This window comes from Podarcis raffonei, chromosome 1 (genome assembly GCF_027172205.1).
Source record: "Podarcis raffonei isolate rPodRaf1 chromosome 1, rPodRaf1.pri, whole genome shotgun sequence".
Lineage (NCBI taxonomy): Eukaryota > Metazoa > Chordata > Lepidosauria > Squamata > Lacertidae > Podarcis > Podarcis raffonei.
Window position 1 is genome coordinate 110,120,195 of NC_070602.1, and position 26,422 is coordinate 110,146,616.

Here is a 26,422-nt window from a genome sequence, read left to right on the forward strand (position 1 = left end):
GTCTTTGAAATAACTAATTTAATACTAAGATGATAATCAGTATATTTATATCCTTCAAAATTGATCTTCAAGTTTCCTAAAACATGACAACAGAATGGGATGAAAAATTGAACAAAAGCAATAGAAAAAAATGTGCCTCAAAACCCCCCAATGATGTATAATTATCCCCCCCCCCACGCTGGGGAGCAACCAGAAACTCAGGGGTACAGCGTAGACTTGTATACAGGAAGTGCCAGGTTCGGCGTCTCTGGTAAAGGTAAAGGACCCCTGACAGTAAGTCCAGTCACGAACAGCTTTGGGGTTGCGGCGCTCATCTCGCTTTACAGGCCGAGGGAGCCGGCGTTTGTCTGAGAGACAGTTTTTCCGGGTCATGTGGCCAGCATGACTAAGCCGCTTCTGGCGAAACCAGAGCAGTGCACGGAAACGCCGTTTACCTTCCCATTTATTTACTTGCACTTTGATGTGCTTTCAAACTGCTAGGTGGGCAGGAGCTGGGACCGAGCAATGGGAGCTCACCCCGTCGCGGGGATTCGAACCGCCGACCTTCCGATCCCAATGTCTCTGGTAGCCCCAGTTAAAGGGCTTCAGGTGATGGTGAATACCTCAGCTTGAGACCCTGGAGAACCTTGGAGAACCACAACCAGTCTGTGCAGATTATACTGGTCCAAATGGGTAGATATGGTGACTAAGCTGATTACATACAGTTAGATGCCAAGATAGGATCTAGTGTAGGCATTTTCAGCAAAAGTCTCACCACCTCAATCTCCTTTAAAGCTTCTGGTAGGACACCTTCTCTTAATCAGAAGATATTAATATCCTTTCACTCAGGCTATGTACAAACCATGTATTTAAAGCTCATGGTTCCCCCGCAAAGAATCCTGGAAACTGTAGCTTGCAACTCACAGAACTACAGGACCCAGGGGAATCCTTACCAAACTACAGGATTATTTGGGGGGCAGCCATGTTCTTTAAATGTATGGTGGGTATGCGGTGTCATTTGGTGGAATCTGCCAGGTTGGGTAAGGGGGCAAGCGGGATATCTCGCTCCTGCATCGAAGAATCCCATCCGTAACATCAGGCCCAAGCCAGCTGAAAAGTATCCATGATTAACAAATCCGGCAATTTGCTGCAGGCACACAATAATCAGCACAAAACCAAGAGCCATGGGGGGTTAGACTAGATGACCCTCAGGGACCCCTTCCAACCTTCCAATTCTACAATTCTAAATGTGGTTGTCATGAAAACACTCGGAACAAGGACTGTTTGGCTCAAGGTAACACCAGTTCAGCAGTTATTGAATCAATCTCTGCCAAGCCTGTGTTGTGTAAATACAGTACGTTTCTCAATGTGTATGTTTTAATGTTTTTGAACGTTATGTTATTATACTGCTTTTAAGTGTATCGTTCTGTCATTTTGGGTGATTTTCCCAACCGCCCCAGCTCCTTTGGGAAGTGGGGGGGGGGGGTTAATAAATTTAAATAAATAAATAAACATTCCAGGGTTGAGTCACCCGGTAAGTGAGTTTGTTTGGAACCCGATGTTTATGCACATATCTTTCCAGACCTGCCTGACTGGGAAGCCATCCGTTTCACCACTCCCTTCCCAGACATTTCCCAACTATCAGGAAAAACCAGGTTTTATCAGTTGACTGACAAACTTTCAATATTCACAGCAGCAACCTAGCAAAGCTACAAAGGGGTGGGGGGCTGGGTTATTGAACAAGCCCAAAAAGGTTTAACTGACAAAAATGAGCAATACGTACAGTGGTACCTTAGTTCGCGAATTTAACCGGTTCCGGGAGTCCGTTCCAACTCCCGAAATGGTTCGAAAACCAAGGCATGGCTTCTGATTGGCTGCAGGAGCTTCCTGCACTCAATCGGAAGCTGTGTCAGACATTTGGCTTCTGGAAAATGTTCACAAACCGGAATACTCACTTCCAGGATTGCAGCGTTCAGGAGCCGATTTGTTAGGGAGCCAATCCGTTCGACAACCAAGGTACCACTGTATTCTACTTTTCCACCTTAAATATTCACATGTCAGATGCCGCAAGGATAAGACATGCAAGTTTCATTCACAATGTTAATCTTTTAAGATAAGGGATCTAAAAGAAACGGCTAACAGCAGGTACTTCCTCCTCCTGTTCTACATTAAGCCATAATCTGGAAGCCTGGTGCTTTGTATAGCACTGCTACAAGTATTTTGGGAGCCTAAGTGAATACCTGAATATAGATTTGTAACCAGAAGCCTTGTGAGTCTTCTTTCTCCACTTTTTAAAAAAATAATAATAATTAGGTCTTCAAGTACATTGCTGTGACATTATCAAGCTATGCAGATAAGAAGGCATGCATCATTCAGCAGGGAGTTTGCAGGTGAACCTCTCTCCTTCATCCCATTAAGATAAAATAAAAATGCCCCTTAACCATTTATCCACTTTTTTCGCTTGCTAGCTTTATGCCTTACGGAGGTTGCTGTGAATGCATGATAACATCAGCCCGAGAGGCTGAGTGGAACAGCCGAACCTGAAAGGGAAAACATGCAGGGAATCGAGTTTTCCCATCAAGTTCCGAAGAATGGGGGAAAGAAAATAAGATTACATACATGGTGTTCAAACCAGGCTCTGAAATGATCTGTTCTGGCTGCCCCCTCTAGTGGCGAACATAATCATGTCCCAGTAAATTTTCTCCAGCAGCAAAAGAGCACTATGGCAGATTTAGGATTGCATGCACAGGCATTTAAAGCAAGTATGCAAGATCGGGGGAACAGGAAAGATAAACCCATACAAATGTGCTACAATTCCTGCTCTTCAGCAGGAATTGAAATCAGAAATCACCATTTCTGATTTCAGAATTTTAACACCTAATCTAGGTGTATAAACCCAGAGCTACCCCATACAGATTAAATCTTTGAAGAACAGAGTTAAGTAACTGTGGGCAATGAAGAGCACTCTATTCTGCATCTCAAAATTATTTTTCTACTGCCATTAAGTAGTGCATAGTTCTAGCCATAAGACTATACAGTAAATATGAACTGGGAAGGGAATGGTGAAACACACCATAATGGCCCTATGCTGAACTCTCAGCTCCCATCTGCCCTAGCCAGCAGGGACTCCAACTCCCATCAACCTTAGCCAGCATGGACTCCAACTCCCATCGGTCCCAACCAGCATGGCCAACAGTCAATGATGATGGGAGTTTGGAGTCCAGCAATATCTGGAGGGCCACAGGATGCCCCCCTAAAAAAGAAACATGTATCAAGGCCAAAATGCAAAATCTGTCATAAAACTGTACTCGGGCATTTGACACATTGCACCTGGAAATACTCATGCACTACTTCCAAAGAGAACCTCTTTCTCCCTCAGAGCAGTCCTTTTCTCAGAAGTCAAGGACTGGTTTTATCAGAATGATTCTTAATAATAAACAGCAGTGACTCTCCAACATTTATTTTTCATACCGATACAATGACAGCTTTGCTGCAGTACTGTGGAGCACTCATTAAACGTATTGAGTGTATTGTAAACCTCCTATATAAATACTCAATAGCCTATATTGTTGCTGGTGCAATCGTCGGCAAAGGGCAAAAAATATAAAGTAACGGGTAGAAATATTCTAACATGAATGGAATTATATTGGTACTACAAATTACTACATTTAAAAAAAGGAAAACGCCATTGTCCCCCCCCCCCTTTTCATCTGAACCAATATTAAACGCTTGCAAGTGCACTGCTGCCCTCTGCTGTATATTCCAGTACTAAAATACAGGACCAAAGTCACCCTGAAATATTGCTTCTCTATATAGATTGTAGATAAATCTTATGCATTTGTAATGGAAAAAAATTATATCTCTGTGTGAGAGGAAATTGGCTTTCAATATCTAAGAATAATAGAGTAGTACAGTATCAGCTCTAGGCTTTAATCATATTAACATGTATTTGGTCAAGTAACATAACAGAAGACACTCAGCTATAGACTCTGTTTTGCCAACTGCAGTTGAATATCCGGCATCAAATAATTACAGTGGACAGCCACTGCGCCTTGGAGGGCTGATACACATTAACTTGAAAGTGAAGAAGATCCCAGCAGGATTGAACCCTGAACGGACAGGTGGGCATGGTTTGGGGAGAGATTGCCTTGCAGGCCAACTTGAGATCCCCTGGCAGTCCAAAGCAATTACTGCCACACCCCAACAAAGAGGCTTACACTTTAGGGAATAAAAATTGTGAGAATCCTTACCTTTTTGGCTCTTTGTCCTATGTCAGGTGTCTTTGTAAGCAGTTTTTCAATCAAGTATTCTCTAGTCTGCAAAGCAAAACATGCTTATAATTAAGGCCAGGCAGCCCCAAGAAAGTAAAATTATAAATAAATAAGTAATCAACTAATATTAAGACAGGGTCAGTTTACTTGTGGCCTTAATTATTTTTACCTTTGCTTTCTGGAAGAATTTGCATTTTAAAAGTTCTGCTGCTGTAGGCCTGAAAGAGATTAAAAGTTAGGTTAGAGTATAAACACAAAACTATTTCCTAATATATACAGTTCAAAACACTGCTCAGTACACAAGATTTAATGTATTCAGCAGTGATAGCTGTTGTTCAAAAATCCAACATTAAGCTTCCAGTGATTAAACATATTTTTTGTTTTTGTTTTTTTTAAATTTTTATTGGTTTTCCAACATATAATATAAAACAATACAAAAGACAAACAATAACAAACAAACATATAAACATGTATAATTTCATAAATTTTTTTCATATACCCAATTTCGGCGACTTCCCCATGCCTCCCTTTTCTGCATCCCTGTTTTAAATTTTTTCAGCAACCCCTAATCAAATTTTATAATTCCTTTCTTTAACCCTTTTCTTTCCTCTTGTCCAATCATTTATCACTGCAAATCTGCTATGCTTAAACCATGACATTTTAACACTCCATAATCTTACAAGAATTTTTAAGATAAAGTTTAAATTTCTTCCAGTCTTCGATTAAACATATTTTTTGAGACAGGTATTCAGAATGGTATTGCATGTACCATTCTGGACACGTGCGTGTCAATTACAGTTGTGATCTACATATGAGATTAAAAACGTAAAGATGCCACAGAGTCTAGAAACTCACATTTTCTAGTTCACCTCACAGCTTAAAAAGCTGCTTTCAACAAGTTCATTACAAAAGGATTGAGAATCTGTTCCAATTGTTTATTAAAACATGCATTATCAGTCCTTTGGTACCCAAATATTGCCTTGAATTTTAACCCAACTTACTGTTTTAGGTAGGGAAGAACAGATACTTTAAAAAGAGAGAGAGGGGGGGCAGTATAAACAGTCCTTATTTTGCAAACTGAAGTTGGCTGACAATATTTATTTTTTAAAAAAAATTAAGGCAAACAGTTACTGGGGAAGTGCAAACATTGTGTCCTCAGCAGATCAACATAGGCAGCAAAACAAAAACCCCTAAGAAATGATACATAAAAAGATAAGGCCTTCTAAACGTGCCTGAATAAACAGCAGCATTCGAGGTGGTGGCCGAGGGCACTAATAAATCTCATTTGGCTCATCTCACCTCGAATACTTTAAAAATTATTAATTATAATCTAGAAATAACCGACTGGAAATTCGAGACGCCTCTCACAAAGCAACCTAAAGAGATAAAAGCCACTTTGGTGGCTTAGCAACTACAGCCAGAAATAGTGAAAGCTCTCATGTGTAGTGATCTTGGCTGCTAATGGAAAATGACACCACTGGCAACGTCTGGTAAGACCTAACCATGCTTGAGGTCTCCCATCACTGCACTCTCTGCCTCCTCTGATCTACAGCGCAGCACCCAATGCAATGATCCTCTGGAAAGTGGGGGAAAGAGGGCGGGAGCAGCTTTGAATAGGAGTAACTGTTCTGCAAACACTGAGAAAACCAATAAAATGTGGGTTCAAAAAGCAGCAGTACTTCACTTTTGCACAAATCTGAAGTAAAAATAAAAAAAAAATTAAGGAAAAAACCTTGATATGAAATCACCCAAGAAACCTTGCATTTAGCCAATTCCTTTCACTGAACCGATACATATGACTCTCTTGATATACCCCTTATTTTGTGTGTGTATTCACTGCCCATAAGCACATATTGTTTGAAACAGGACTGGTTCTACCTTATACCAGGCCGGTTTCACATTTACTCTGTATCCACAGCAATATTCCACAGCTGCAGCAAACACTGTTTGCAATCGGATGGAAGGAAGTTCTAGATCAGTTCTCAATCTGCAGCCAGGGCTATAGGACTTTGATGGTGCCATTAATAGAAATGAAAACAGGAACATTTTGCAGCAAGCGTTGGCATATTGTGGGATGCCAGATGCTAGATACAGTGGTACCTCGGGTTACAGACGCTTCAGGTTACATACGCTTCAGGTTACAGACTCCGCTAACCCAGAAATAGTACCTCAGGTTAAGAACTTTGCTTCAGGATGAGAACAGAAATAGTGCTCTGGTGGCGTGAGGGCAGCAGGAGGCCCCATTAGCTAAAGTGGTGCTTCAGGTTAAGAACAGTTTCATGTTAAGAACGGACCTCCAGAAAGAATTAAGTACTTAACCCGAGGTACCACTGTATATCCATCAAGCTACTGTGAACTTAAAAGAAAAACCACAACTTGTGCAAAACAAAAATATTAAACTTGTATTATTATTATTATTATTATTATTATTATTATTATTATTATTATTTTCAAATATGGATAGTCCTGATGCCTTTTCCCAGGAGATAACTGCTCATCTGCTTTATTTTATTCCAACAATGAAACAGTAGGCCATTTGTGCGCAGTTAGCAACTTAGTAGAAATGAGTTGTCTAGAGCATTCCAGACTGAATAACTAAACACATTTCTATCTGCTGCCAAGTGGCAAACCTTTGCTTTCAAAGCACATGCCCTGGAGATTGAGAATTAATAAGAAATTAATAAGAGAGACAGTGGAAGGCCAAAGAATTTGAAGACAGGATGCAGAAGAGAAGAAAATCAGGGAATCTTGGAGAATTCAAAAGGCTAACTTATAGCAGACATTCGCAACTCCAAATTTCTCAGTTATGATCACAACTGCTCCATTTGAACTGGAACAGACAAACAAACAGAATGGGCATGTGGCTTGTTTCACCGTTTTTATTTGCAATTAACCCAAGTAAGATCACTGGAAATGAACTACTGAAATTTCTTTTATGCCTTGATCTTAAGAAATGCAAACACATTATAGCTACATTCCTTGCATAAGTTGAAATCCCTGGCAACCCTAAGATCACTGTATGAGAGAAGGTTTTTAGAACTGTTAATTGTTTTGCCTGTTTTTAACTGAAACTGTTTTCTGGAGTGCTTTAAACTGTTTTAGATTTTTTTTAAGAAATACATGTTTGTTGTGGATGTGTCTGCCACAAGAGAAAGAGAGGGATACACGTTCAATTAATAACAACAATGATGCTGGTGAATTTGTTCAAAGCCAGGTTCACAACATATATACTGCCCTTCATCCAAAGATCACAAGGAGGTTCACAACATAAAAATACAAAAAGTACCCAAAAAAGTAAGAGGGGGGCATTTAAAGCCCCCAAAACTTTTCTGGCTCAAATATTAAATCCCAGCTTCCTCCACCCTGCTTGCCCCAATCACCTTCCCCCAACTAGACGGCCAAACAATCATAGCAACCTTTGTGAGAACTATATGGTACCCAGCCCTGAATGGGTGCTATTATCCAGCAGGTCAGGCAACTGTGAGGGATAGAGGTAAGGGAGGTATTTGTTCCCTCAAACCAGGCACCTTTGCTACTATCACTGCTACCTAAAAGAGAAGAAAAATATGTTTTTGAGGTGGGGGCTTGCTTTTGCGGACTGGGTAAGGTGACTGAAACAGGTGGGTGGTTATCCGAAGCCCTGGGTTGTTCAAAATCTGAGATTGCTCTCACGCATGCTCGCTCGCTCTCCCCTCTCCCTCTCTTTTTTCAGAATAACATCTCAAATAATTACTGAGTTTATCCAAAGCAAGACTCAGAAAGATGAAAAGAAAGAAAGAAAAGGAAACATGGCTTCCCAATGCAAAAATACTGCATATAGTCTTCATAGGCAATGTTCCTACAGCCTGAAGTTCTCAGAATCAAATTCTCAAGTGTGATGAAAATGGCATCTTTATAACCCAACACGGTGCCTAATATATTTCAGATGGACCTTTAAACAAAAGAAACCCTGTTAAACAAGGCAGTGTAAAGTTATTTTCTCTCTTACTCCAGAGAAGCTTTGCGTAACTTTCAGCAAGCTCTCGCCTACCCACCTCCCTTTTCCTTTTAAAGAGACATACCTTTTAGAAGGGTCTTTCTGAAGACACAGCGAAATTAATTTTCTAAAGGACTTGCCGTACTTTTTTGTCATTTCTTTATCTTCCACACCCGTTTCCAACGTTGGGGGGTCATTTTGCAATGTCAACATTAATACCTATTTTAAAACCAAAGGCGACAAGAGAACCGGTATCAGACAAACAGGTTAAAACAAACACTATGTCACGATAGCAGTTAGAAACATATACGAAAGGCGAATCAAATTATGATGAGAGTCTTGTAGTTAGCATTAACTCCCCGAGGAGGCCTCGTTTGGCCAGAATCAAGTATACACTTCCGGAGTAACACTAAATACATTACTTCTGGAAAATGAGCCACCGCAGCCGCTGTACATCCATGAAAATTTGTGTGCCAGGCTTTTTAGACTCATCTACCCATGTACTAGGGAAGCGGCTGTCGCTGTGGGTTAAACCACAGAGCCTAGGACTAGCCAATCAGAAGATCGGCGGTTCAAATCCCCGCAGCGGGGTGAGCTCCCGTTGCTCAGTCCCTGCTCCTGCCAACCTAGCAGTTCAAAAGCACGTCAAAGTGCAAGTATATAAATAGGTACCACTCCGGCGGGAAGGTAAACGGCGTTTCCGTGCGCTGCTCTGGTTCGCCAGAAGTGGCTTAGTCATGGTGGCCACATGACCCGGAAGCTGTACACCGGCTCCCTCAGCCAATAAAGCGAGATGAGTGCCGCAACCCCAGAGTCGTCCGCGACTGGACCTAACGGTCAGGGGTCCCTTTACCTTTACCCATGTACTATCTGAAACCCAAGGGGCACATTGGTTGCTAGGTGTAAAATATATTGGCATTATTGTCAGCTATGCTACCCCACTATAGGAGGTGGTTCTGGGGGTCCAAGCACTGGATCTTTTTTGCTGGGACCAATATTCTGCCCTTAGACCTTACACAGCGGCAGGACATACTGTAGTGCCAAGTTAGACCCCAGCCATCCGTGCCTTCCTAATTTGGTCTGACGCACTCTGTACAGTCGTGCAAGTTGTGTCATGAGCCTACGCACTGGCGCCTTTAAGGGCTTTGCACAACACCCTTGCTAACGGGCATACTCTTTTTGAAATCAAAACGAAACCGGGCACTGCCATCTTCAAAACGGTCTGCCTGCTCTTGTTACTATCAAACTGAGGGGCCAGAGGTCATCCACTTTAATAGCATAGCACTGAGCCAAGAGTCACGGAAGTTGCAACACCAGGACCAAAAACATACCAGGTATCTGGTTTCTTAGGCACCGAAAAGTTTAAGCCTGTTTGGTTAGGAATTTACACTGCTATATTCAGCTCTGTTAAGGGTTAGTTTCTGAATATGTGAAACTGGATCCTAGGAATTTGCAGTGTTTTTCCAGCCCTGTGACAGACACGGCCAAGGAGAGTGAGCTTGTTCAAACTTGTCCTATGGGTTGCCATTCTTTTAAGAGCAGTGTCCAGGACATCTAAATAGCCACTGCAAAATATACACGCTCATATTATGGCAACTGTTCTTATGTCATTATATAAATATGACATTCACTTTCTGTAAGTTCTTAGCTCCTTTTATATTCCTAAATAAAATTCACTTATGATCCTAACATATGTTTTGGTATTTCTAGGGGTCTTTGCCTCAGAGACTCCTGCCTTATTCTTTCTGTATTTCATAAAATATTGAAGGAACGTAAATTGTATCTGTCGTCCACTTTCTTTTTTAGCCTATGGTCCATCACCCCCGGTATAAATTACCAATAATACTGCAAGCAGAAACCTAGAACAGATTCCCGATTCCTACAATTGGCAAGATTAATATATATCTTATGCATTATAATTTTAATTAACACATAATTCATACATGACTCAATACTTTAAATTCCTCAAAAAATTACTTCATATATGCAAATTTTATTTCTGATTAAAACTGGATGATTAGAAGGCCACAAAGATTCGCATATGAGCATTTACAGATGCATGCAAGCACCTACACCTTAAAGATGCTTGCGCCAAGTTAGTATAAGCTTGGCATTCTCAGTCAGTCCCATGGACCCAAAGAGTAAAAAATGGGGGGGGGCGTACAATATTAGCCCTGGCTGTGCAATTGGCATCACTGATGTTGGCACATCCTTTGGGGAAAGGATACAGGGAAGGAAGAAGGAAGGAGAAGGACTTCAGCAAGTCAACAGCCTAGGAGGAAGCTGCTATGCAGACATTGACTATAAGACATTTTCAATGTTCGGATCTGTTTGCTCAGACCTTTTTGGCCGTCTTAGTGATAGTGCATGTGTGCATGTGTACGCACTTACGCATGTTTAACAGACCCCTGAATCAAAACAAATATCAAGTTGGCACATCAGTACACCTGGCACTTATACAAGCCCCAAGCAACAATAACTAGCAATGCCGTCCAATCTTGCAATGCATATCTCAACCTTCACATTTTCGGATTTGCTCAGGAAGGGCTGGTATTTTACTTGGTAGCTTGACAAGATTTCTTTTAAGCACACAAGGGATTCAACACAGGCCACTGTTGCGTGTTATTCTGGCAATCCCTTTTCAGAAAGAAGCTTATGTTAGTCACCTTAGAGAAAACAAGCTAGAAAGCTCCGGTGTCTACTTTTCTCACGGTTCCTAACCCACCCTATTGTTTTGATTTGGTTTTAATAATTGGGTTTTATGGATTTTACTGTATCGTATCGTAAAACTGTGTTGACAATTCACCACAGAATGACATCCTGCTTTCCTTCCATGGGACAACTTGCTTACTCCAGGCACCCCCAAACTCAGCCCTCTAGCTGTTTTGGGACTGCAACTCCCATCATCCCTAGCTAACAGGGCCAGTGGTCAGGGATGATGGGAATTGTAGTCCCAAAAATAGCTGGAGGGCCGAGTTTGGGGATGCCTGTGCTACTCCATGAAAGGTGGGAGGCGGGGGGGGGGAGAGAGAGAGAGAGAGAGAGAGAGAGAGAGAGAGAGAGAGATTGGCATATTCTCAGAAATCTAGGTGACCTGGCTTGAGTTTCTCTCTTTTTTTAATTACGAAAAAAGTGCTTCACTGCTGTTTCAAAACAGGAACCTAGGCTGCCCTCAGCATGCCAGTGGCATTCCCTCCTAAACTGGGAAAGAAGGCTTCACAGGAACAACAGTCCATCACAATGGAGTGTTGCTCCCAAGAACTCTCTTGTGAATAGTGCTGCATGGTTTCCATTGGGCAATCTGTACCAAAACAGAAGAGAACACCACTGGACTGCTGAGGACTTTTTTTGTCACATGGAAGAAGGAGGATAACACCCTTAGGTGTCTCATCTGCTAAGCCCACCATCAAAGTTCCAAGATGGCGCACACAAACCCCTTTGCAACATCACTTCATACTTTTAGCAGGGGGGGAAATGGGGGGGGAGAGAATCACAACAGTGCCGTCTATGCAATGCTACTTTTTATACAAAATTAGACTTCATTCTTATTTTCAGAACTGTATTTACTTTCATCGGAGGATATTTGTGGTAAGGCGCAGCTCCTGTTGCTAATTCAATGGCTGTTATTCCAAAGCTCCAAATATCAGCCTTGAAGTCATAGCCTCTCACCTATTGCATGAAAACATAAGACAGACAGGTTAGTTTAGCGCTGAGATGCTGAACTCGAGGAAGGCCAGGAGAATGGTGTATCACACAGGTACCTGTTCCATGACTTCAGGGGCCATCCAACATGGAGTACCAACAAATGTCTTTCTTACTTTGTTCCGAGTAACGTCTCCTCCTGTGGCTAAAAATGCGCTAACGCCAAAGTCTAGGAATAGAAGAGACAGGAAACCCTTTTAGTGTTTGATTAGCTTATACTGAGGTAACTATGCTATTTCCACTTGGATTCCTACATAAAATATGAAACGCCTATTTAAATGAAGCTGTGAAGTTAAATGTTTTCTCAGTAGGTGTAACAATAACACTTCTATAAACTGCATAGACGCCTCTCCCCCTCGTGAATCATACCTTTAAATAATATTTGCCCTTATGTATTAAGGCATGCAATACCCATGGACATGAACAAGAGGTCTATTGCTTCCAAAGCAGCATTCTGGGTCAGTTTTCCACACGCTCTATTGAGAATTTAAAGAGTGTTATTTTTAGCTATGCATCAAAGTTTCAACAGAGAGCTGCTTGCACAGTTATTTCATATTCTGCTTCAAGTAACTTTGGAAGTTGCAAGATCAGAGGGAGAATTTTAAACAGTCATGTGAGGGCTGTGGGAGAAACTGATTAAGATGCTAAGTGTGGGTGTAAATAAAGAGGCAATTAATAAAAGCAGTCCTGCTGCTTGAACAGACCAAAGAATTCTGGACGACAAGGGCTATTTCCTATAATGGCTAGGCAGGTGTTTATGGGAAGCCACAACGAGGGAGCCGTTCTTATATTGAAGGGGTTTTTTTAAAGTTCTGTGCTCAAGGATATACCACATCCTCAAAGCCACATGCTTGCCTTTTTTGTCTGAACTGCCTTGTTTTCTGCAAAGATATCCACAACAGCAGGAGAGCAGAAGAGTTTTTCTAGCATACGATGAAGGATGGGGAAAAATGCAACCCTCCAGAAAAATAAAGAGCCACTTGATCAAGATGCTCTTTGTGAGACATTGATCAAAGGAACAACAACAGCTCGCTTTTCCTGAGCGCAGAGAAACCTTTATCAGCATCTGTTTCGTCTGCCCCTCCTTATGCAGCCAGTTCAAATTCACTGGTCCCTGGAATAAAATTACAGCACCTTAAAGTAGTGGCATTCTGAATTTTTACTAAAGACAAGTCCTCTGTTCTTGCTCCTGATATTAAATATCAAGAGTTCAAGAGGGAGGAAAACAAAGACTCGATTAAACGATATGGAGTGTTGTGGTAGACAAGCAGACCACCGCAAACATCGCTTTCACCAATAAAGTCATTACAGATTAATTTAAGAGGTAGTCACAAACACTTATCCAATGCTGTTAAGGTGTCAATAACCCCCACAAACAACTTCCCAGAATTATTCTGAGCCGGGGGTGCCAACTTGAAAAAAAAATGGGGGGGGGGCAAGTTAAGCCCCACATAATCACAGGACGCAACACACACCCCATCTGAATGGCAATGCCCATCAACTTGGGGGGCCCCACTCCCTCAAATATTTTTTTTGGGGGGGCAAGGTACCTCAGCCCTAGGAGTTGGCTCCCATGTTCTGGACTAATACAGTTATTACCACACACAAATGTCTGTGAACATAGAAAAATAAATAAAATATAGGGGGTTACATGGAAAAAGGAAATACTTTGTTTTATTTCGGCCAGTAGGTATTAGAATTAAGAGCATGTGGATAGCTCTATATTATTATTATTTGATGCAGGCACCCCGAAACTCGGACCTCCAGATGTTTTGGGACTACGACTCCCATCATGCCTAGCTAACAGGACCAGTGGTCAGGGATGATAGGTACTGTAGTCCCAAAACATCTGGAGGGCCAAGTCTGGGGGTGCCTGACTTAATGCATAGTATTCTGGAAATCTAGTATCGTGGGGATATAGGAGATCCAAAGGGGAAATACATGTCTGCCTGAGCTATGGCAAATGACTGCTGTCATGGACAATATTTTAACTCAGTACCACTGTCTCTGTATCTGCCATCTCTGTCCTCTGAACTAATCTTGCAAACTGACAGCTCACGCCAGTCAGAGAGAAGCGGCAAGAAAAAGGTATCTCCTACACCACGCTCATCAAACCCTTCTGCGCCGAAACCAGTATGTTGTTTGTACACATGCCATACAAATGAAAATACTGAGGATCCGTTACGGATCTTTCACATGTCAGATTTTTCATGGTAGAAGGAAAAGCAGTTTTCTGAGTGCGTTATTCTGGAGCACTTGCTAAACAAAGGCGACACGCCGAAAGGCAGCACACCAAAAAAATCTGGAAAAGTACAGCAACTAGGGCTGGGCGATACCTGGTTTTCAACATTGTGATATATCAGCAGCTAAATACTGGGATATGCTGATATATCACAATGTCTCCTAAGGTGGGAAGAAGAAGCGGAAATACACCGCCCAGTCTGGAGGAGCCTCAGAGCTTTGTTGAACCCCCTCAACTGGGGGTGGGGGGAAGCCTCCTGTCCCCCAGCTGAACGAGCCCCAATGCCTCTCAGGGTCATGCAAGCCAGAGGCAGAGGGCTTTGTTGAGATCCAGCACCAAGCGCCTTCTGGCGGTTCCCTCACTGCGAGAAGCCAAGTTACAGGGAACCAGGCAGAGGGCCTTCTCAGTAGTGGCACCCGCTCTACGGAATACCCTCCCACCAGATGTCAAAGAGAACAACAACTACCAGACTTTTAGAAGACATCTGAAGGCAGCCCTGTTTAGGGAAGCTTTTAATGTTTGATGCTTTACTGTATTATTTTATATTATTATTCTATATTATTTTATATTTTGTTGGAAGCCACCCACAGTGGCTGGGGAAGCCCAGCCACATGGGTGGGGAATAATAATAAATAATTATTATTATTTGTTAAACTTCTCCCCTGAGGTACGGGCAGCCGAGGCAGGAACAAGCTGCATCGGGCCCAGCGCCTCACCAATGCAGCTGGTTCCTCCCTCTGCGGTTTGAGGCCAAAGCACGATGGCACCTTCACTTGGCAGAATATCATGAGTGAAACTGCCACTGCCAGTGTCCAACTGTAAATTGGGTTTTCCTCGGCACTCCAGGTACTGGTGTTGGAGGGGCTTGGAAGCGGTTTCACTCGTCATATGCCGCAGGGTGAAGGTGCCATCGAGCTCTGACCCTCAAACCAGTCCTGGGCGATGTATCAATACAGGAAGTTGGAAGTTGAACGGAATCTGTTCCGGAAGTCCATTCTCACTTCCAGGTTTGCGGCTTTTGGGAGCCAAAACGTCTGAGTTCCAGGGTGTTTGGGATCCAAGGTACGAATGTACATTGCCCAGGCCCAACAGCAACCATACCAATACCAATGGATAAGTGAAAAAAGGCCCTAAGTTGTTGATCAACACCTGCTGAAGGCCCAGAGCCCGGGGTCAAAATGCTAGCAACAAGATTTCCATTGTTCTTGAGGTGGGGTTGCCAAAAGCTCTTTACAACTCTGCCTGTCTAGCAAAGTAAAACTATGCAAATACATGAAGAGCATGTTTTTTTGTTTTCTTAAAAGTCACGTAACTGTGTTAGTGCAACTGTTAAGACCTAAGCGCTGTGCCAAGATGTAAGCTTAAAGTATACAAAACTGTCCTTACTGTGGAACACTGGTCATGAGATGGATCAGTGACCACAATGAATTAGCTTCATGAAAATCTTTCATCAAGTAACTACAAAAGAGGTACAAAATTAAAATTTCCAGCTTTGTCAATTTATGTCTCCTTGCTATTTTGATAAAAGGCCAAGGAAAAGGTTTTAATCCCACCCACCCCGCACTTGTTAGAACAATGGACCATAGTGTTTGTTTTTAAGGGACATCCTTCTGCTTACATAGTATTTTGTACATAAAAAAATCACTTTACTATGATATATCGGTAATTTTAAAAAAATAAACTGTCAATACTACCCACTATTGTTTGGTGTGTGTCCCCCCCCCTGCAAAGATTTTATTAAAGTTTTCACATTACAGTGAAATAATACCTAGAACAAATAAAATTTAAAAAGGAAAGAGAAAAGAACTAGAAAAGAAAGGGAAGAAAAGAAGCAGAGAAATAACAAACATTGAGGATAACAGTAATAATAATCATAATATTATACCTTAATCGTCAATCCACAAAGAGGTGTGTCATCTCTTCTCTCACCTGAAGAAGCTTCCCTCCTCCTCAGCCTCACATCCTGAGGAAAACCCACTCTGACCCGTCTTCCACCCAGGTCTCCCTTTTCTATCCATCACCTCTCTGTTTGTACAGTGGTACCTCAGGTTACATATGCTTCAGGTTACATACGCTTCAGGTTACAGACTCCGCTAACCCAGAAATATTACCTCCGGTTAAGAACTTTGCTTCAGGATGAGAACAGAAATCATGCTCTGGTGGTGTGGCAGCAGTGGGAGGCCCTATTAGCTAAAGTGGTGCTTCAGGTTAAGAACAGTTTCAGGTTAAGAACGGACCTCCGGAACAAATTATGTTCTTAACCCGAGGTACCACTGTATCTTAAAAATAAAGTTTTGCAGAAGGAAGACGTAGCAACGGCTTGCCTAAGGCTTTCTAAGTAAGGTCCTGTGAGTGTTGAAATTTGAACTGAAGACTCGCCAGCTCCCACTCTTAACCAGTGCTCTGACATTAGCTTCACACCTTGCAAGGATTAAACCTCACAACCCACATAAGCATTTTCTAAGCGCACAGTGGGTGCTTCAGCCTATGGCTCGTCATCAATGAACACCAGGGCTCTTCAACCTGGTAACATTTTTAAAAGGTTAAAACTTCAATTGGGTCTCTTAGCACATTTCAGATTCTCCATACACATTTTGAAGCTTTGATGATCATGATTATTACCTGCTATTTGTACCGAGCCATCTTCCCCCAGAAGAATATTACCAGCTTTTAAATCCCTATAAAAATGGATGAATAGGAGTCATTTCAGTTCAAGTAAACGAGAATATGATCACACTCGACGGAATTTTTTTTGTTGAGAAACATGCCACAGGATAAATTAAAAGCTACTCAAAACGCAATGATTATATGATCTTCTCGTTAATACTGAAATTGCCACTTTTAAAACGAGATTGCAAAAAACGGGTATTATTCCACGCACTTGAAAGCTTATCTTTTAAATCACGTGCCAAGCTGGAAGTGTCTGCAGTGCTGCGGATCACGGGATATAAAGTTCCCCCCACATCTCAACTTGCTATGCCCTTCAAACTGCTCTCATTCTAGTATAGCAAATAAAGGGTTGGAGCAGACTGAAGATTCCACCAACAACCATCCCATTTAATTTCTTTAGATGAGGTGACATAGGAAGAGAACCCAAGTGGAAACCAGGAAGCATCAGTACTCCCAGCCACACATGTTTTTCTTCCTTCTCTGTTCCTCTCAGCATCAAATTCTGGGCACCAATCAAAAAGGAGGAGGCACAATTCAGTGTTGTGGTCTGAAACAAGTGGTTCAACAGACACCCTTCTGGCTGGACTTCACGTATATGACAAAGACTTTCTTACTCCAGCTTGCATTTCAGGTTAGTGTTTTTTGTTCGTCTTGTTTCATGGCAATTTTTTAATTGTTTTATTCTCTATATGGTTCGTTTTTACACATACCGCTTAGAAATGCTAACAATCAAGGGGTAGGTAAATGCCGTTTTAGAAAATCACGGAAGAGAAATTGTACTAATACACATGGCGCATTAGCTTTTTTTACCTGTGAATCTGTCCGTTCCTGTGTAGATAATCTAAGCCTTCCAAAACCTCTTTAAGAATTGTTGCTATTATTGATTCTTCAAGGACGCCACTCTTGTGCTCTCCTCTGTTGACCACATACTTTATGATGTCCAACATGGAGCCTAGATTTTCATACATATACATATAATGGAATAAAAAGAGAAATGTTCTTTTTAGGAAGTCATCTTGCAATTCAAGCTTAATGATGTATACTTTAGCATTTCGTTTTCAACTCAACCTTGACATACATACAAAGACCTCCAACAAGTAGAGCTTTGCTGAATGTCACCCCATTAACATTTTTGGTATAGAGGTTGTGCTTTCAGGTGGGCCAAATGCTTTTTCTCCAGTTCCGAACACAAACATGGGCATATGCCACCACAACCCTTAAAAACTAGGGCCCTCTCTCTTCCTGGGGAGTGATCTGAGCCAAATGATATACTGAGTAGGAGATTAAGACATGAATAAAAGCTTTAGCACTGCCTTCACTCTGGAGCAGGGAACACTTCTGCCTCATTTTCTCAGGACTCGTTCCCCAAAATTACCCCAAAATGTGTTGCTTTTCACAAATGAAACATCTCTCTCTCTCTCTCTCTCTCTCTCTCTCACACACACACACACACACACACCCTCTTACAGGTCAGTGTAGCAACATGCAGCCTATTTCTAAAGAAAACTATTTGTACAGCTTTAAAAATTTACACCACACATACCAAATTGTTAGTATTGATGTGGATTTATTGAATATTTTTAGATAATGAGCTATGCTACTATAAAAGCAGCCTTGAAGCGGAGGAGGGGGGGAAACAGAAAGAAGTAAATAAATTCAACACACTATTTTGGTCAGTGTTTTCCAAACTTGGGTCTCTAGCTGGTTTTGGACTACAGTTCCCATCATCCCTGACTGCTGGTTTTGCTAGCTAGGTATGATGGGGATTGTACTCCAGAAACAGCTGGAGACCCAAGTTTGGGAAACACTGATTTAGGTGCTCACGATCACAGATTTGATTAGCTAAAGTTAATCTCAATATCTCACTGCATCAATTTAGATAAACTACAGAGACTTACCTCCACTTAGCAGTTTCATAACCAACCAGAGCTCATCCTTGACCACAAAAGACGTATAATATGTAACTATGTTGGGATGGTTGCATTGACTCATGGCTTGAATTTCTTTCTATAAGTAATGCAAAATGCAAGTATAATATTTTGGCAAGGAAACAAAAATGTTCTATAAGATATGTTCCAGCTATTCAAACCCAAGAGAGGCATTATTATTAAGCTAAGGAAATTAAGTTATGTGGCAGAATGGACATCTTTTAAAAACTAGCAACTTATACTTGCAGCTTTCAGAGTGGGAAAATATGGCTCAGATCAGGGATAGCCAACATCATGCCCTCCAGATGTTGCTGGACCAAAACGCCCATCATCCCTGTTCTTTGGCCATGCTGGATATCCAAAAACATCTGGAAGGCAACACGCTGACTACCCTTGACTAAGATTATATGGGTGATTGCCATGTTAGTTATACTTAGAGAAGACCCACTGAAAGTAATGAACTTTACTTAAATTCATTCATTTCAGTGGGTCTACTCTGAATATAACTAACACAGGACATCTCCCTATGTGCACAAATATTATTCGTGAAGGGGGCCAGAAAGCTATAGCCCTCAAGTTGAATAAATGTTTGAACCCAAATATGAATTTTCTTGAATTATAAAAAGACAGAGATGAAACATGCCAACTGGCCATTGATTCCATTACCTGATTAAAGATTCTGGGTGGGCAGCAACTTTAAGAGTTTTTCCTTGTTATAAAAATACTAGATTTTCATGAACATCATTCAAATGTTAGGGAGTCTAGTATGTACACGTATACATGTCCTTCAACTCAGTTTAACTTACAAGCAGTTCATCCATACTGGTCTGGCATTTTTCCAAGTTGATCCTTTTTATTGCTACGCGTTCTTGCCTGGGTTTGCATAGCGCCGCTTGGACCACAGCTGTAGCACCACTACCTGGGAGAGACAGAAGAAATGAGGTTCAGAGTTACCTATTGCTGCAGCAAATTTTAAACTGTGGGTTGCAAAAGACTGTGGTTTCAGAGGAGCTTCTCAGGCCCATCCTCAATGAGAGTATCTTGCCCATCATGTCCTCCTTCCCATCACTTGCAATGCAGTCACAAGGAGCACTGCATGCAGACTCTGGTACAGTGTCAAGTACTAGGAAACAAGACAAGGAAAAGGTGCCGAAGGGAGCCCAATGGGGAGCTGTTAGCCCAACAAAGACCCAGCCGAGATGGAAGGTTTTCATCCTCTCAGACTTTTGGGAACACCTGGGGCCTTCCCTGGCTCCTCTCTCCTCCAAAGAAGACACCTGGTGACAAAGTCCTCTCTGGAAGCCAGGTGAGCAAAGCCTCCACTGGATCTGAACCTGGAAGCAAAAGGGAAGGGATCAAGCCAGGTGTGGAAGGTAAAAAAATATTATTATTCCTGGTGTTCTCCTTATATACCAGCTGCCTCTATGATCTGTGCATCACCAAACAGGGTGGATTTGATTTAAATCACAATTTAAATCACTAGTCAGTAAGACTTGATTTAAATCAATTTTTTTACAGAAAGATTCATTCTTGCTGGTATTCTTGCGGGATGAAGGTTTTTATTTTTGGAATAATACATTTTCAGAGTAGTTTTTACAGTTATATCAAAAATTACCGATTTGGTTATACTATTTAGAAATACATAGACAAATACCGGTAATTATGAAATTATTGTGAGGTTTAATAAGTTAACTGTTTATATTTGGACAACTTTTCTGCTGTACTTTATTGGAAGGAGAAAAATAATCATTTCCTTACTAACAATTTATTTAACTAAAACAGTAACATTATAGCATATGCATCCAAGTTTGTTGACCGATGTGGTTAAAACTTTTTTTTTAAAAAAAAACACTTTGACTGAGCTTTAGCACACATGAAAAACTTAAAACAAATCCTTATTTCCTGATGAATAGCCTTTGGACTATAATGTAACTTAAATAGAAAACTACCTTTAGAAAGATTTTCCCTCCAAAAGCATTTTATTTTAAAAATCCAATTTAAATTTTTAAAAATCTGCTTTATTTATTTATTTAAAAATCATTGGTGTTTTTTTTTATTAAATATTTATTGGCATTTTCAAGAAACACACAACAAACAAGAACAAAAAATAAACAAAACAAAAAAAAACACAAAAGTACATAATATTCAAAACTAAACAACAAAAAAATAGAAAAAACACATAAAGTTTCTGATACTTATTATTCTTAACCTTATTTCTCAGACCTCCTCACACCTCCCCTTCTTGTATTCCAATTTAAATTGTCAGTTCAGCAAGTCCTTAACTTATTTCTTTACCTTAACTTAAACATTTGTTCTAACATACTATTGTTTTACTTTACTTCTTTTTTCCATTTCCTCAATTTATTTTTAACAGTCTTATTTTCAATTAATTTAAAAAGAGAAAACCAATTTTACCTTATTTAAATCACACATCAATACTTATACCTCATTAATTATTCTTAAACCTTTTTCCTAAAGTCGACCGAAATTTCCCTTCCACGATTTACCCAATTTCCTTACCACTAACAAAATATAAAAAGCAAATTATCCTTATGTACCCTTTGGATTCCCAACCTCCACCCACCCTTTTCCCGGTTCCAGTCCCCAACCAATATCCATCAGTCTTTATGTTATTTATTTAGCCTGGAGATCTCACGTCCGAGGCCCTTATATCTCTCTCAGTTCCTTTCTGCCGGTCTCTTTGATGGTCCTTGATGTTAAGCCCCAAGTCTCGGAGGGGCTCCGGCCCAACAGAATCCATGTTGCTTCCAGCCAGTCCTCCATACTTAAAAGCAAAGCCTATGGGGTGCTCCAACTCTTGTTTCAAATTTCTTACAGATCTAAATGTCCCCAAAGCACCAGCTTTCACCTTCAACGAATTTGTAATCCTCAGGTCTTCAGATCTCCTCCAGAGGAGATCTCTCCATTTTCCAGACTCCCATTCAGACCAGGCTTTCCACATCCAATTTTTATTGTCCTTTTTTATCATCGTGTCAGGCCTCATATTGTAACTCTCCTTTGACTCCTGCAAATCTCCTGCTCCTCCTTCATTTTCTTCAAAAACAACACATTGCTCCATCGTATCTACACTTTCAGTTTCATTTATTTGTTCAGTTGAGTAGGCTTCCTGTTTCAAGTCCTTATCAGGCTCAAAACTGTTGTTTACTGTCCAGTATAGTAGTGATACCTTTGTAGACAAAGCATTGTATTCATCTTTCAAGTTTCCCAAGAGAACGAGTGCTCTGTCCAATTCTGCTTGGAATTTACTTACTCCAGTCATTTTTGTAATGTAGTGTCCCTATTACCCCTCTAGGGGGTTTTTAGTTCCTTAATGTTCCTTTCAGCTCAAAACCAAAAGTCCAGTTATTTTGTATCAGCCCTCCTTATTTTCAACAAAGTTGTACCAAATAAACCAGCAGAAACAGCAGAAACAATGTTCTCTTTTTCCAGCTGACAACTAGCTGACTAACAGCTCACTTGACAGCTGTCAAAATCTTCCATGCAACAGGCTTTCTCATAGGACGTTCCCGGGTCTGGGGGGGGGGTGAAATTTCAGCTCCCCAAATTCTTTTTGTCCTCCAGTAAATCTTCTTATAGTGTCAAAACCGTGAAGTCAGGATCTTTTCATTAAAAAGCAAAAAGCAGATTCTCTCGACCTTAGCTGCCCAGTCCTTTGCTTTAAATTGTTTACAAAGAGGGGGGGTGACTTCCTTTTTAGCCCCTTCCCGCTCGTTCCAAATCCAAAATTAAATTTTTAAGGTTCCAATCTCCGTATTACTCACGGGTTTATATTTTAGAGTCCAGTCGGTCTTGGAAGAAGTTGGCGCTCTCTGTCAATGGCTTGTGGCTTCACTCCGTAGGCGAGGGAGTACTCTCAGCACCACGCCTCACCCTGCCTCCGTTCCGAAGCCTTTTAAAAGGCTCCGTCGCGGATTGGGGGGGCGCAAATGGTGCCCGCCGAGTCTCTATGTTCACAGGCATCCGCGCCTGTGATTTTAAGGGTCTCCGCTTCACCGCAGCGGCCAGACCCAGACGCTACGGAGCCGATTCCCTCCGGAGCTCGGAGGGAATCCGCCATTAAACAATGGCGCCAACCCGGAAGTCCAAAAATCATTGGTTTTTATCCACCTTGCCTCCAACCTTTTAAGGCGTTGGAGGTGGTAACTCAGAACCTCTACAGGCTGAAAATGTACGCTACACTGATGTCAACAGGGTATTCTTTAAAGCACCCCAGTGTCAATAATAGACATCTGAAAATAATTTCTGAGAGAGTGTGTTAACACACTTCAGCTGAAAAATGTTCACGCTGATCTAGCTTAGCTGGGTAAGCTTTAAACTCCCGTAGCTTTCCAGCCGCTCTGTGGAAAGAGGGTTCGGTGAACCTAAAAAAAAAGGGCTCAGTTTCAAGTTACACAACTTCTGCTTGTCTGATTAGCTACGCTGGACTCTCTTGCCAGTGGTTTCAGTGACACCCCTACCTACCCAACTGATGGCAGACAAAAAGCTTAGGGAATAAAGCCGACCTTGACGGAAAAACGTTTCAGATTTGGGACCATCTGAGGTGACAATTAGGCAAAAGAGCTCTTTTGTTTATTTAATAGATGCTAAAGGGCCGATGGGAACATGGACCCTTTGAAACCCTAGACATTGCGTAAGAAGCTGGCCTGAGTGTAGAAATATGGAAGCCTTGTGCAAAGGTTGCCAAGTGGTATTTTGGATGGAGCTAAAAATTCAGGACCCAAAGCTAGCAGAACAGTGCGCTCCTTGGTTAAATCCGCCATGGAAGCAAGCATCCTCTACGACAGGTTCAAGATGAGTGGATTCCTTTGAGACGAGCTAGTAATTTGCAAAACAGGAATACTTTGCAAGCACTTGAGTATCTTCTGTGAATAAGCAAAGTTTTGAAAATAGCATACAACTCTGTTACTCCTATATGTAACCTTTGCTTGGATCATGAATCAGAACTTGACGTTTCCGCTAAGATCCCCTTTTTTATTTTTTAAAAATACATTATTTTGCATTTTACAAATTCAGTGAACAGACCACACTTGTGAGATACCCCAATTGGCCTTCTCAAACACTAGGTTTCATTCTGCCAGCAAAACTAGCATGCCCTAAACTAACACAACGTGTGCATAAAGAGCCTTTTGTTACGCAGCTTTACAATGGGAATTCAGTTAGGTGCCTAATCCAGAATAATAGGGTGCTCTTCCCTCCCATCGGACAACAGAACTGACACAATACCTCATGACTGGAAGTTATTGTCTCTGTGTTAATTGATGTTTGCTTAGTTATTTAGAAGTAGGATGTTTTGTATGCAATTTTCGCCCTGCCACGCTTTGAAGACAAAGCTTGTAGCTCAGCATATCCACTCAATTATATTACCAAGATACACAGACAAAACCGACACCACAACGTAGCAACAAGTGCTTTGATACACACTCCAGTGGGTTGTGCCCTTTTTCACCCTGTGATCTTTTTTGTTTTATTTTTTAAAAACCCATTAAAGTGCAAATGGGCAGACACACTCAAGAGCGCACCCCGCTCGCATACTGGAGAAAATTTACTGCAGACACCCAGCTATGAATACCTCGTAGATCCCAATGCTAATTCCTAACTGCCGAAGTCCTGCTGGCATTAATTTACTTCAATGTAAATTAAACTGCTGGAGCAAAGGCTCCACTGTTGGAGAAAGTATGCTTCTGAATGCCCAAAGCCACAGGTGAGGAGAGTGTGGCCGCACTCAGCTCCTGCTTGCAGACATCCCATAGGTATCTAATTGGATGCTGTGAGAACAGGTTGCTGGACTAGATGGGTCACTGATCCAGCAGGGCTCTTCTTGTGTTCATATTCGCAATAATATATTTCTGATGCTAGCATTTTAAATTTGGAAGTGTTAAGACACCAGGATCATCCTGCTGGCAACACTTGGTCCTCTTAGGGGACAAACATATAACAGGCAAGGAAGAAGACCCACAAAAATAAGGATCTCGGCAGAGCAATATACAGTCGCGCCTTGGATCCCAAATGTCTTGGCACTCGGACTTTTTGGCTACCGAATTCCACAAACCGGGAAGTGAGTGTTCCGGTTTGCGAATGTTCTTTGGAACCCAAATGTCCAACAGGCTTCCGCAGCTTCCAATTGCATGCAGGAAATTCCTGCAGCCAAGTGGAAGCCGAGCCTTGGTTGTCAAATGGACTTCTGGAACGACCAAGGTACAACTGTACTCACGAAATAAGAGAACACCCCCAAATCAAAGGATAGAGGGGCACAGCTATCACTGGAGCGGCTCAAAATGCAAATGGGCCAGGACCATATGTAAGTTTGCAACTTTGTGAACCATCGTGTGCAGGTCTCACTGAGGCTGCCAGACCTATTGCTTATGAACATCCCTTCCTTATCATTTCGGCTGTGTAATTACAGCCAGGAGAGTGACTCTTGATGATGCAGTGGTGGTGATTCCCTTGCACTTTTGTTTTATTGGGGAAACTTGCATCAATAGTTACTGCTGCCTTGTCTTCATAGGAGACAGATCTTCCTTGCCTGGCAACACAAATGGATTTCATCCCCTGTCCTCTCGTTTTCTTCCTATTTCCTAAACAATGGATTATGGGTTAGGCATTAATCCTTAAAAGGGGCACATGCAGGAAGGAATGGAAGCAACCATGTCAAGGGCAGGAATGAAGTACTGGCTGCGTTGAGGCAGAGTTACTACTAGTATAACTCAGAGGGTCTTAGGTTCTACAGCAGAGTTTGGCAAACTTTTCATGCTGGTGACACAATTTTTAGACATGCATCATTTTGCGGCTCAGTAATTCACTTTTACTAGCAAACCAGAGGTTAAACGGACCCTTTTCCAGCCCCCGGGAGGGGTACAGGAAGCGTTCATACAACACACCTACACACTACGGCCAACACATTAACGTGCTGCGACACACAGCTTGGAAAGCTCTGTTCTACAGGGTAGGGGTGGAGGCAATACTGACCTCATCTGAAACATCAATATCCCTAAATGAAATAAATGAGCGTTGGTTTATCCCAATGTAGTAATTCTTCCAGCAGTACATAATCAGACAACCCAAGAGCACACAAGTTTCCTTGCCTTGTTCTTCTGATCTTCATTAATACAATACTCAGAACAGTGGAGGATCTTGGCTTGGCATTTTGGTGGTACAAAGCGAACCATGCCAGCTAAAGCTTCTGAAAGGTACAGCACACTGTCCACTGTCCACTTGTTGCAAACTTGCCACTGGCGATCAAAGCAGACGAAGGCACAGAACCAGTACATGGCAAGGTTTTCTCCCGTAGTTTTATAAATAACAACCCACATGCACACACATACAACTACTTCGTCAGGATGTTAAATATTTTAAACGAATACAGTTGTACTTTACAAACTTTACTTTCAGTGCAAGTTGCTGTACTATTAGAAGGCAGCAACGAGCCAGTTTAGCTCCAGAGACAAAGAATCGGGAAGTGGTGCCAAAACATGGAAGAAATGCATGGAGAAATAGAATATCTCCACTAAACAGCTTGTGGAAACAGTAGCAGCCGTGGCTTCCTATATTAGGGGGCTTCAGAACACGTTTAATAAATTAATTGTGACAGTTTAATCATGTGGCAAATTGGTTCTCTTTATTCACCCTTAGTTCT

General features: G+C 41.6%; 1 protein-coding gene across 1 annotated transcript in view; it reads right to left on the bottom strand.

Annotated features, from left to right (window-relative positions):
• STK39 (serine/threonine kinase 39) overlaps positions 1-26,422 on the bottom strand; it is a 116,252-nt gene that overhangs the window by 45,209 nt on the left and 44,621 nt on the right. Inside the window, 9 exon segments of the mRNA XM_053408827.1 lie at positions 4,230-4,295; positions 4,420-4,468; positions 8,312-8,445; positions 11,794-11,895; positions 11,988-12,097; positions 16,793-16,848; positions 17,651-17,792; positions 18,739-18,847; positions 19,575-19,687. Of these exon segments, the coding sequence (XP_053264802.1) occupies positions 4,230-4,295; positions 4,420-4,468; positions 8,312-8,445; positions 11,794-11,895; positions 11,988-12,097; positions 16,793-16,848; positions 17,651-17,792; positions 18,739-18,847; positions 19,575-19,687 (881 nt within the window).